Source organism: Muscardinus avellanarius (assembly GCF_963383645.1).
Source record: "Muscardinus avellanarius genome assembly, chromosome: 19".
Lineage (NCBI taxonomy): Eukaryota > Metazoa > Chordata > Mammalia > Rodentia > Gliridae > Muscardinus > Muscardinus avellanarius.
In genome coordinates, this window is record NC_137805.1 from 38,185,383 (window position 1) to 38,199,015 (window position 13,633).

The 13,633-nt window shown below is 42.2% G+C and overlaps 1 protein-coding gene across 4 annotated transcripts in view; it reads right to left on the reverse strand.

Annotated features, from left to right (window-relative positions):
• The window catches only part of TOP1 (DNA topoisomerase I), a gene marked incomplete at both ends in the record, with an annotated part of 100,062 nt that overhangs the window by 2,081 nt on the left and 84,348 nt on the right, over positions 1-13,633 (reverse strand). For 3 of the 4 annotated variants that reach the window (XM_080716147.1, XM_080716146.1, XM_080716144.1), the window contains 5 exons: positions 4,135-4,262; positions 5,542-5,656; positions 6,402-6,470; positions 7,242-7,427; positions 8,258-8,401. In XM_080716147.1, coding sequence (XP_080572273.1) covers positions 4,135-4,262; positions 5,542-5,656; positions 6,402-6,470; positions 7,242-7,427; positions 8,258-8,401 — 642 coding nt within the window. The remainder of the gene's footprint in view (positions 1-4,134; positions 4,263-5,541; positions 5,657-6,401; positions 6,471-7,241; positions 7,428-8,257; positions 8,402-13,633) is intronic. The other variant, XM_080716145.1, reaches the window with a different exon arrangement.

A 13,633-nucleotide genomic window follows, 5' to 3' on the forward strand; every position in this document is an offset into this window, starting at 1 on the left:
TAGAGAGTTGTCTCCACCAGGTAGGCTATTCCTCTCAGTGGTTTCTCAGGCAAAAACGTTCAGCAGAGGCTTCAGAGAAGCAGGAGATGCCGTGACTATTAAATTCAATTGCTACTTTTTCATTTATATTCTTCAGTGACTCTTCAAAAAATGAAGGTTCTGTAAGAGCAGTAACCTGGGAGTCTGGGTGCTTCAATTAGAAGACCTTTTGGCTTTGGACACCTGAGAGGTGAACCCGGATGACAGCTACTGCATCAAATGGATCTTGTGCACGTTTCAGCCTTAATTGCAAGAATGCCGTGGGAGACTTCTCGAGACGCCCAGACTCCATACTTGTATCTACTGACAAGCCCACCCTCTTCTTCACATTCTGCCAGCACTTGGGGAAAAGGTGCCAACTTCTGAAGAAATGACAAAAATGGCACTTTAGAGGGACCCAGGAAGCTGACAGTACAGTTAGTCTCAAACCAATAAAAGGCATAGCCTGACTTTGGCATTCTGTTTTTGAAAGAAGTCTGAAATAAAAAGGAAATGAGTTATCACTGAAAAACAGAGGTGTGACAATGTTTTTCGTGGTGGAGGTCTTTTCCCTAAAGAAAATCTTACGTAATCCGTATCTAAAAAGGAAGAGATAGCTGAGCATGGTGGCACATGCCTATAATCCCAGTACTTGGGAGGTAAGACAGGAGGTTTGTGGGTTCAAGGCTAGCCTCAGTAACTTAGTGAAACCCTGTTTCAAAATAAAAATATAAAAGACCCAGGGGTATAGCTTGGAGGAAGAATCCCCCTGGTTCACTCTCTAGCACCAGAAGATTCAAGAAATAAAAATAGACAGTGGCAGTTTCATCCATCCATTCATGCTTGTTAGAGCCCTTGAAGCACTTCTGTAAAATCTTTCTTCTGGATTACTGCTTAAAGACAGCACAAATAGCATGGGGCTACTCATCCTGTGATCATCCTGCTAACCTGCGAGGTCAAGAAAACACCCCAGAGTTTACATGCTTGACTCACACGCGGCTACTTACTGAGCCTAGCATTCTCTGTTAGCTACACACACGCAGCCCGAGGCTGGAACAGAGGCCACATTGTGATAGATTCATTGAATAGGTTTTACTGTGAGCAGCTTACTTCCAACGTCTATGTTGTTCACAGCCAAGTTGAAAGAACTGGTTCTACATACAAAACCATTACGGATGCCACTAGCCAGGTTCTTCTGAGGCTAGAAGTGCGGCAAACCACAATCTTTTAACCATTTCTGTGAATGCGAAATTGGCAGGCCCTGTCGAATTCTCTCAAAGCATCAAAGGCGCCATTGATTCATTTGGCAAATGGGCGTGTGTTTGCTTTGTGGGCAAGTGGGAGAGGGTTCCTGGGCTTGGAGGGCTCGTCTGGCAGGCAGCCCGGGCTGTCTAAACAGTGGTTCCAGAGTGAGAGCAACAAAGACCTCATTCTCCAGGGAGGGTCTCCTGAGAGCACCTGAGCATTTCTGCTTTTATTTCTAGCTTGGAATGAAAGTAAGTAATACCAAATGACCCCCATGTAAGAGTGGCTGCAAAGGGGAGGGGCGTGGATGGGCAGTTTGTTTCTGCTTGTCAACCATATGGTCCAAGGGTTCAAGAGATCGGTGGGTGGACATTTACTCACTGTGAACACGTGTGTTCCTTCAAAAGCCAGATAGTTTCTGTAGCATAGGCTACAGGTTGTCTTTGGATCTATCTCCTAGGTATTTATCTTAAAGTAATTTCAACAGAAGGAAACACTCTGGGCATAAAAGTGTATATTAAGTCTCATTTCACTGCAGTTTTAAATCTCCAGTTGTGCCGGGTGTGGTGGTTCATGCTTGTAATCCCAGCACGTGGGACAGGAGGATTGCTCAGGTTCGAAGCCAGCCTCAGCTAACTTAGTGAGACCCTGTTTCCAAATAAAATATAAAACAGGTCTGGGAGTGTAGCCCGGGGATAGAAAGCCCCTGGGTTCCATAACCAGGCCCACACACGCACGCACACACACACACATTAAAAAAAAAAAAAAAAAAGACAAAAAAATACAACCAACCAACCAAACAAACCAATCCACCCAAAAAACTCCAAGCAGAGAATTCTATAAACTTGGATGGAAAAAAAAAATTACCTTTGTACTTTTTCTTCTTCTTTTTTTTTTTTTTTGGTGATACTAGAGATTGAACCCAGGGCCATTCTACCTCTGAGCTACATCCCCAGCACTTGCATTTATTTTGAGGCAGGGTCTCATGACAACATCTGTCCTTCTGTCAATCTCCAGCTGACATTCAATATTTCTTCAGTTGTCAATGTGAGTGGCAAACCACAGTAACACCAGTAGTACCTACCGGTGACTGTTACCAATGGATATTACAGGTATTTCAAAAAATCACATTACAATTCTTTCAGGAATCTTGAAATGTATATTTTTTACTATCTTGAACTTTATGGTAATATTCAGAACCACCTAAAAACAAAGTATTTTTTCTAGTGCAAAGGACTGAAGCCACTGCCTCATATAAGCACCTTACCACTGGGCTAAACCCCCATCCTACCCTCAAGATCGTAATAAGGAAGCATGTCTGTTCCTATACCAAATACTGTATTTCAATATAATTGATCTCCTTTGTAAGTGTATGTTGGTTGGTTCTGGAGATTAAACCCCGAGGCAGAATCCCCAGGCCTTTGAAATGTTGGAACAGGGTCTCACTAAGTTACAGACACTGGCCTCCAACTTGCAATCCTAATGGGCTCTGAAGCCCTGGGATTACAGGTGAGCCCTACTGTGCCTAGGGCAGTTACAGAAATGCTTATGGTCAGGCAGAGCTGCGAGGAGAGGCACATGGATACAGAGCAGCACTGACTTGTCGTCTATCAGTTTCTTCCTCTGGGACATAACTCTGACACACATTTAACAGTTACTTGATTATGAATGGTATAAAAACATGACTGATGTAGAATGTGTAAAAATAAAAAACACCTGTGCTAGGATTAAGGAGAATTCAAAAATTGTTATTTTTAGGTGGGTGTGGTGACGCACCCTTGTAATTCCCACATTCAGGAGGCTGAGACCAGAGGATTCCGGTTCCTGGAGAGCCTCAGCTACTTTGTGAGGCCCTTTGCAGTTCAGTGAGGCCCTGTTTAGAAATAAAGAATAACAAATAGGGCTGGGAGTGTAGCTCGGAGGTAGAATGCCCCTGGGTTCCATCCTAGTAACACACACACAGAGAAGAAAAAAAAGAAAGAAAAAAAAAAAAAAAGGGGGGCAGGGAGTGTAGTTCAGAGGTTGAATGCCCCTGGGTTCCATCTCCAGACCCACCAAAAAAAAAAAAAAAAAAAAAAAAGTTATTTTGACCAGCCTCAGCAAATTAATGAGACTTTCAGTAACTTAGTGAGACCCTATTTCAAAACAAAATAAGCTGTTGTGTGGCTCACGCTTGTAATCCTAGTACTTGGGAGGCTAAGACAGGAGGATCACAGGTTCGCGGCCAGTCTCAGCAACTTAGGCCCTCTGCACCTTAGATGCCGTTTCAAAGATGAATTAATAGGGATGGGAGCGTAGCTCAAAGATAGAATGCTCCCAGGTTAAATCTCTAGTGTCACACACACACACACACACACACACACACACACACACACACACACACTCTCTCTCTCTTTCTCTCAACAAACAGCACTAGGTGTGGTGGCACATGCCTATAATTTCAGTACTTGGGAAGCTGAGATAAGAGAAAATCTAATTTGAAAAGAGCTCTTTTTCATTTCTTTTCTTTTTTTCCCTTCTCTTCATGGTGCTGAAGATCAAACCCAGGAGCGTTCTAACTCCAAGCTATACCCCAGACCTATTTGTTATTGTGAAACAAGGTCTCACTTGGTTGTAATCCTGTAATCCTCCAGTCTGAGCTTACAAGTACTGGGATTCCAGGAGTGTAGATCGCACTCAGATACACAGTATTTTGACTACAGCATAAAGACTTCTTGAATGGTGGGTAGCATGGACCTTTCTGCAGACTCATATCCCATCCCATCCCTCAAGGCTGGATTGTACAGAAGCCCTCCATTCTCAAATGATCTGTGGCCCACAGCAGAGATGTTTCTCTTCATTTTGCTGCCCTACCACCCAGACCCAAGATACCTTAGACTGCAAGTTCATCATAGACTTCTCGAAAGTTTTTGGTGGTGCCCTCTGATGGTTACAAAGAATTGCAACAGCACGGTTGGCACGGTTGTAAGAAAGAATCTTTGCTGGGATGTTCTCATCCGCTAAAAAGAGAAATGATAATGGGACAGTCAGTTTGTATACAACCATGCATACATGAAATACCTTCCCCAGTGCTCTATCTCTATGGTTTTACTGGCCTTTATCTCACGAGTGACTGATGCTAAGTGTCTGTGTCAGCTCAGCCTAGGGGAGTTCTTATTCTAAGAGAAGTTCCAGGTCTCTGCAAGTTTCCTGTGAGATCTTGCCCTGAGCCCCTGGACTCAAGTGATCCTCTTGCCTCTGCCCCCAGCAGCTGGGACCACAGGTGTGCTGCCAGGCCTGGCTTCTCTCTACCACACAGTGACATTCACCTTTGTTTTCATTTGGGAGTCTGGCCAGAGACTCTTCTGCTACTTGCCCAGTGTAGCCTGAAGAAAAGTGGAGTTAAGAGAGCAGTATGTGCAGGAGGGTGAGTTAAAGGGACTCTGAGGTTTATATTTTTAAGCCACAACACACAAGACTGTTTAAAAAGAAAACTATAAATGTCAGCAAAGAAATTTTTTGCTTTTATCATCTGGCATTCTTTATCCTACCCTAAAATACTGACTTTCAACATATCCATCTCTGGCATTTCTGGCTCATATTCTAAGATCATTTGACATATTTACAGAAGACACAAGAAATTTAAGAGTGACTAGGCCTCAAGGGGTGTGTGTGTGTGTGTGTGTGTGTGTGTGTGTGTATGGGGGGGTAGATCTTAGTGAAATCGTCTATAGTTTAAAAAATAATATTCTTTGATTTGTTCCTTTATTATTCTGGTAACCATGACAATTTTGACTTCCTCCAATTTAACAGAACAACTTTTTTTTTTTTTTAACCCTACATACACAGCTGGGCATGGTGGTGCATGCTTGTAATCCCAGTGCTGAGAGGCTGAAACAGGAGGATCGCACAGATTCGAAGCCAGCCTCAGTTACTTAGGCTCTCAGCAACTGAGACCCTGTTTCCAAAGAGAGTATAAAAAAAAAAAAAAAAAATAGGTCTAGCCCGGAGGTAGAAGAGCCCCTGGGTTCCACCCTCAGTACCACAAAAAAAAAAAAAAAAAAAAAAAAGACATGCACACAAAACACAAAGTGCAGGCATTTTTGGAGCAGATGGAAAGCTCCCGTGGGCATTCATGAAATTTATCCAGACACTAGGGCAGGAATGGGAGAAACAGCAATAATCCTGGAGGGAAACATTTCCAGTCACAGGAGGAGGAGAAAGAATGGAACTGAACTAGGCCTTAACCAAGCAAGGTAACTGGCACCCTCAGCAGAGATGTGGTCCAGTAACACTTACGGGCTGTGAGTTCTTTTAGCTGCTGCTGTAGCGTGATGGAGGCATTGTATGTACGGAACACCTTGGCTGTCAAGCCCTCCATGAGATCCTGAAGATGCTTATTGAGGATACCAGTCTAGAGGAGACAAGGCCACACACAGGATATTGAAACTGAGGTAAAAGCCATAACAACCTGTCCCTTCTGGTGAGCTCTAGGAATCATTTATGCCAACGCAATCACAATCTTTTGTTAAGTTTACTGCACTTCAAGTGGAAAGTTAGGAAAAGAGGGAAAATAATTTCAAACTATATGGTTGCATGACACCTCCCTATAAAGTACTTCAAACTTAGCAGGCCAATAAAGGAAATTTGTCCTTCTCTATTAAGAGCTTCGCTGGTTAGCCGGGCGTGGTGGCGCACGCCTGTAATCCCCGCGCTTGGGAGGCTGAGACAGGAGGATCGCGCAGGTTCGAAGCCAGCCGCGGGCCCTGGCTTAGGAGACCCTGTTTCCAAATAAAAATGTAAAAATAGGTCTGGGAGTGTAGCCTGGAGGTAGAAAGGTTTCCGGGAACCCCAGTACCACCAAAAAAAAAAAAAAAAAAAAAAGCTTCGCTGGTTAATATATCAGAGGGAGTTGTAGATTTCTAGCAGAGGTGGCTGAGCATCCAGCCAATGTAAGGCCTGTTAGGAGACAGGGATACAAGGCAGGGCTCTTTGGCAGCTGTTGTGCAGTAGAGCTGTGTCTGCTCCTGGCTACAGATTCACTGTGTTCCCTAAAGCAGGAAGAGGTTAGGCTAAAGGGAGACCCCCATCGCCCTCTCCTCCAAGAGCTTGTGAGGCTCAGCCGGGCTTCCCTTCACCAGTGCTCTTTGTCCACTCACATTGAGTCTATCAAAAAGATCATCCTCAGGCTGCTTATTCTCCATAAACAGTTGCAAGTTCTTAAAAACCTAAAAGAAATAAGTAAAATTTAATTATTCTTTTTGAACAGTACTTTAGAAATAATTTCTAAGTTAAGAAAACTCAAAGAGAAAAGGTACCACCCATTCATCCTTTGCCCTGCTTTTCTCTGTATGTATGTATATAATGATCTGAGACACGTGTTGGTATTTAACACCACAGCCCTTTAGTCCCAAACATTTCAGTGTGTGTTTTCTAAGAGAAGTACTCCTTTACATTCACATGGTACTTATGGGGTGCACAAACTTATACAGCATATTGTTATCTAATGGGCTAGATTACTAGAGTCTTATACCCTGTAGGTCTCTGATTCAAGCCCAATACTTTAAGGAAAGATTAGGGAGGGACTATGGAGCTGTACCCTCTATAGTGAAGTGCTTAAGTGATTGCAACCCTAAGGGTTATTGTTTACTCAGGAGTTGGGGTGCAGCTAAGCAAAGATGAAAGGGAACAAGTGTGCAACATGACCAGGGGATGTTATGATGTGGTTAAATCATTAGAACAACATGGCTGAGTTCAAACTGACATTGTGTTTGCACTAAGGACACACTACCTCAGGCTCTGTGGAATACTGCTCTAAGAGATGGCCCCTCACTCCCAGGAAGGTAACACAAGTTGGGGGATAGGAGCTAAAAGGAGGTACACAGCACTCAAGCAATAATTCCTCCCTCCCTTTCAGGTCATTTTTGCTAGCACCCAGCTTGTTGAATTAATAAATAAATGAAGAAACTGGCCAGGGAGCACTGACCACATTAACTTACACGTTTCTCAACTGGGACCTTGTTATAGTATCTGATCGAATCCTTCCCAAGGAAGTCAAACTCTACCACGTATTCCTGACCATCCAATTCTGGGTGCAGATTGATGTGCTCCACACGAAGTGAACAGCAACCCACAGTGTCTGCTGTTTCTCCTTCCTCCTTCTCATTGCCTGCTCTCAGAGCAAGCTGCGTAGGGAAGAGAGAAGAAAAAGACGAACATGAAGGAAGAGACGTGAAACCCAGGATCTAAGGAAGCCCAGACGGAAGCTTCCCAGCGCTCCTTGAAGCATCCTGGACTGCAGGTTTTGTGATGTTACTACTACTTGTATGAGAATCACAATATTAAAGGGTTTCTTTTCTCTATTCCATCACTGGAAATGGGAATGGAGGAAAGAAAAAAAAAGAATTTAAATACAAGGCAATAAAAAGGACTGTTTCTACTCTGGGCACTCAAACTCAAAAAAAGTAGTGTATTAATCTTTCACAATTTAGAGTTTGTGCTAAGCACAAATATGTAAGCAGTGCAAAATTGGGAAAATATAAGACTATTCTTAGAAGTACTGAGAAGCTGATCACCCACAGTACTTTCAAACTGTACTTGTAATCACTTAGTAGTATGGTTAAATCAATTTTATGGGATATAATCATTTCTCTAAAAGAATGAAATAGTAAAAAAAATCTCAGAATTCATTGTGTATACTAAGGCAAAGCTCTGGTCTGTGCAACTTGTCAGTTACACATAAACCCTAATCTGTATGTGTGTTGCATTGTAACATTTTTCATTGTGGGTCATGGTAAAAAAGTGTGAAAACATCACAGTTATTTCTAACACATTCATATGTACGCAAATCTTATAGGCAGAATATACCCAGATAGCAGCAGACACATGGTAAGATGCTTCTCCCTCCCAAAGTTTACTGGGCTGGACTTGATGTAAGCAAGATGGTGGGTGTCATTGTCCCATACTATGGGACCCGGGCAGAGCACCAGTCAGTGTCAACAGGAAACTTTCCCACCTTGTCAATAAAGTACAGTGCTACAGCTCTTTGCCGGACTTTCATCTCTTTGGATTTCCAGTCTTCCCGATACTGGTTTCGGATCTTGTCCACACACTTTTTCAACCGCCGAGCTGTCTCATATTTCTGCCAGTCTTTCTCACCCTGCAAAGACCCAATCCCCAATGGTGAACTGCTTAGAGATGGTCAGGTAAGACTAAATATTTTCACTGTCTCACACAACTGACTCCTAATTGTTAGGAAACTTTGGCTTTGATTCTGTAAAATGCTCATACACTAGGGCAAAGCACACATGGCACATCCCAAGAACTGACTTCTGTCAAAACAAAGGGCATAAACATCTTCATTCCTTCATCAGCATCACAGCCTTGCTGCCAGATCTGTGACCCAACAGCAGTTTTCTGCTGGCACTAAACTCCATTAAATTTAAGATAACCATTCAGTTTGACGGAACTGTCAAAGAAGCAGAGCTATAACATATAATCACTGAAGATCACAATGATTTCCAGGAACAGCTGTAATCATTTGCCATTTCCTACCTTAAGCACTTAAAAGAATTTGATTAGACTGAGGAAAACAATTGTTTCTGGAAAACTTTTTTTTAAAAACATTAGAGCTTTTGGTGTAAGGTTTAAAAGTTGATACTAGCTGGGCGTGGTGGCGCACGCTTGTAATCCCCATGCTTGGGAGGCAGAGACAGGAGGACTGCGCAGGTTCGAAGCCAGCCGCACGCGCTGGCTTAGGAGACCCTGTTTCCAAATAAAAAAATATAAAAATAGGTGTGGGAGTGTAGCCCGGAGGTAGAAGGGCTTCCAGGAACCCCAGTACCACCAAAAAAAAAAAAAAAAAAAGTTGATACTAAAGCCAGCAAAGGGTTTTTAAAACGTGAAAAAAGAGCCGGGTGTGGTGGCGCACGCTTGTAATCCCCGCGCTTGAGAGGCTGAGACAGGAGGATCGCACAGGTTTGAAGCCAGCCTCAGCTACTTAGTGAGGCTTTCAGCAACTTAGTGAGACCCTGTTTCCAAATAAAATATAAAAAAGGTCTGGGAGTATAGCCCAGGTAGAAAGCCCCTGGGTTCCACCCCCAGTACCACCAAAAAAAAAAAAAAAAGTGAAAAAACTAAAACTAAACAATAGAGCAGAGAGAAGACTTATGCTTCTGTGTTGAATGGAAATAGACTCACAAGCAAGGACAAAGAGTGTCAAGTGAGAAGGATAAAGAGGGGGTGGTAAATCTGAGAAATCTCAGAGAGGCAGAGTATTACAAGGCTGACTACATGGCATGAACACAGGGAAGAAACTTAAGAACACAAGAACCTCTGCTCTTAATCCCCCAATCTCATACCAAGGAAAATAGTAAACATATGGATACATGGCAATGGAGAACTGTGAACTGTGGTCAAGACAACCAGCCTCAGTGCATAATGAAAGAGAGGGCAGCCGGGCATGGTGGCACATGCTTGTAATCCCAGCATCCGTGAGGCGGAGGCAGGAGTATCGTGGTTTGCGGCCAGCCTCAGCTGGCCCTGGTTCAAAATACAGAATAAAATATAGGGCTGGGGGTACAGCTCGGAGGTAGAATGCCCCTATTTTCCATCCCTAGTACCACAATAAATAAATAAATAAATAAATAAATAAATAAATAAAATAAATAAATAAATAAAAGGGGGGAACATACGAAGCAGAAAGTCCAGCCTTTTTAGATCTTAACAAATGCCCAGAAAATGAAAGCTTATATGGATGTGCTAAGGGTATTATCGCAGTCATGTGTGCATTATCTGTATAGACTTGCTTAGCCACAAAACAAGCAGTTCAGTGTGACGAGTGACTCAGTAGCTAGTGATGTAGAAGAAATGTCCAAGTCCTGTTTCTTGGGGGCTTAAAATTTCTCACTAAATTTTCTAAGTACATTTTCACATTTAAGACAGTGAATAAGATAAAGTGTGATGCAAGCTGTCCTCACGTACAAATCAGTAACCAATCTCCATGACAACTATTCTTATACACACATCCTGAACCCAAGAGGCTCATCAACAATTGAGCGTCCAGCCAGAAATGGTGGCCTCTTTCCCACCACTCCAACACACACAGGCCCACAAGTCTGCCTGAGTACACCTGGGTTACATTTGCTCAGCTCCTGAGTCACACCATGAGATGTAAGGCAGGAGTGAGGGAAACAAGATTTAGCAAAGCCCAATAAGCAAGCCATTCATGCAGGACACCACTAGACCAACTTTTCTTTGCAGGGTTGGCTGGACTTCTGGCACAAGGATCCAAGGTTTCCCCAAATAAGGATCCTGGGATGGAGGCAGAAGCAAAAGCCATTCCATTTAGGTTTCCGTGTAGCAGGAAAGGGCTGGCCTTCAGAAAGTATGCTTGTCCCTGTTGCTTTCATTGTTCAGGAAGAGCCCATAGAGTAACAATGTACTTGGACAAGCTTTCTTGGATTACTTCTAGAAAATAAAATGTCCATGTAGTTTTTTTTAAAAGCAAGGTTTCATAATATAGCACGTCTGCTGACCATGGTGGCGAACGCTTGTAATCACAGCATTTGGGAGGCTGAGACCTGAGGATCACAGTTTGCAGACAGCCTCAGCTACTTGGTGAGGCCCTGTTTCAAAATCAAGAATAAAAAACAGGGCAGGGAGTGTAGCTCAAAGGTTGAATGCCCCTGGGTTCTATCCCCAAACCCACCAAAAAAAAAGAAAAAAAAAAAGAAAAAACCTAAAAAATAGGGCTGGGGGTACAGCTGGGAGGCACAATGCCTCTGGGTTCCATCCCCAGTACCAAAAAAAAAAAAAAAAAAAAAGGGCATATCTTCTGTGGTTCATAAACACAACTGTGAGATGTCTACCTTAAATCTTGTTATCTTGTTACATCAGCAAATTACCCATTGCATCCACTGTATGAACTGCCTCTAATCCCTCTCTTTTCCTATTCAGTCACCTCTCCACAGTGGACAGAAAAATAATATGAATAATAACACAAGTTAACCCAGAGGCGTTCTACCTCTGAGATACATCCCTTGCCCTATTTTATTTTTTATTTTGAAACAGGGCCTTACTAAGTTGCAGAGGGCCTCACTAGGCTGTTGAGGCTGGCTTGTGTACCTATAATCCTCATGTCTCAGCCTCACAAATACTGGGATTATAGGCCTGTTGTCACCATGTCCAGTGTAAGTTTTTAATTTTAGTGAAGCCCATTTTATCAACTGTTTTTTTATTGTTAGTGCTTTCTGTATCATAATAAATTTTCTCTAAAATCATAACAATATTCTACTATTACATTATCTGGAAGCTTTAATATTAACTCTCATAGATATGTCTATGATCATCTTTGGTAAGTTGATTTAGAACTTTTGAATTTTGTAGTAAGAAGCCAGGTTCAGAAAGTAATAGTAATTTTAAAAAGCATATGCTAGTCCCCCTTCTCTGCAGGAGGGTATGCTCTAAGACTCCCAGTAGATGCCTGACACTGCAGATAATACTAAACCCTATACATACCATGCTTTTTACTATACAAACATAGCTATGATAAAGCTGATTTATAAATTAGGCACAGTAAGAGATGAAGAATATTAAAATAGAACAATTACATGTAATTTTTTTCTGGCCATACCCCAACCCCTTCTTTAAAATTATTTTTTGTTTGGAATGGCATTTTGCTAGGTTTCAGCGAATCTTGCTATGTTGCTGAGGCTACCCTCGAACTTGTGATCTTCCCAAGTAGTGGGATTACAGGTGTGTGCCACCATACCCAGCTTCAGCATGAGGGTTAAACTTCATTTCTGAAAATTTCTATTTGATATTTTTAGATTGTTTCTGACCACAGTAAATGAAACTGTGGAAACAAAACTACAAATAAGGGGGAACTACAGTAGGTCTCATTTATTCTAACAACAAAATCAGAAATTCTCAAGACTGAGTTTTATAAAGATATTTTCTTTCACACCTCACCCTTTAATCCTCAAGTGGCTACTTTTTTTTTTTGGGGGGGGTGGTACTGGGGATGGAACCCTTCTACCTCCAGGCTACACTCACAGACATATTTTATTTGGAAACAGGATCTCTTAAGCCAGTGAGGGTGGCTTTGAACCTGCATGATCCTCCTGTCTCCACCTCCCAAGCGCAGGGATTACAAGTGTGTGCCACCACACCCAGCAGGTGGCTACATTTTAAAGGTTATAGGCACATATATCTTTGAAATCTTATAGAAGTATAGGGCCTAAAAAAAAAGGGCAGAATATGACACTGAGAATATTTTAGTAGGATTAAATGCACTGTAATGCCAACAATGATCCTGAATCTGCTATACTTAAATTAAAAGACAAATTGTGATAAAAAGTTCTGTTCATAATGTTAAGGCTGGTTTGAAGACCTTCTCTTTTTTATTAAGGGCTGGTTTCCAGGTTACAAGAGTGGCAATGCTTCCCAAGAGGCAGTAGTATGTAGCACTCAGCCCTCCTGTAAACTCCTGGGTTACCTGGGATCAAAGAGCTTCCTTGTTTGAAGTTATAGAATCCAAAAGGCAGACTGTCATTTTAATTCAAATTCAGATCCTATGAGCAAGCAAGGGTGAGAAAGAAATGGAATGGAAACTAAAGATTTGTATATGGTGGTAGTGGAAATTATGGGACTAAGACCAGAACACGCCAGGATGAGCACAGCAAGATGCTATGACTTCAGGACAACCTTTCACAACCTAGAGTATGTGTTACTGTGACTCTAGTAAGTCTCAATCCTCGCCGGGCGTGGTGGCTCACACTTGTAATCCCAAGCGCTTGGGAGGTGGAGACAGGAAGATCGCACAGGTTCAAAGCCAGCCTCAGCTACTTAGTGAGACCCTGTTTCCACCAAATAAAGTACAAAATAGGTCTGGGAGTATAGCCCGGAGGTAGAAAGCCCCCAGGTTCTACCCCCAGTAACACACACACACACACAACACAAAAAAAGCCTCAATCCTTTCAATGACGACTTCTGAGGCTGGAAGCAGTATAATGTAGCTCTGACTACTAGACCAATTCAGTTTTCAGAAAAGGATAAGGACAGAGTATATCAAAAAGACACACTTGGGCTATTTTTACCTTTTCACCCTAAATCTCCAGCAATCCTAAATTGTCAAAAATCTATAATCCACATGATGCTTGTACTAAATTTCTTGATAGAGCAGAGAAGAGATAAAATGGTACAATGATAATATATAAATATGGATATGAGTAAGCAAAATGTCTGAGAATATGAGAAATCTCTGGAAGCTGAGTAGAAAGTTATAGAACTAAGCCCCAGGATGGTCACTTCCCATACCTCAAATCACTCATAAAGTTAAACCACCAATTTCCATTCTTTACATCCTACTAAAAAACTGCTGGGCTACAAC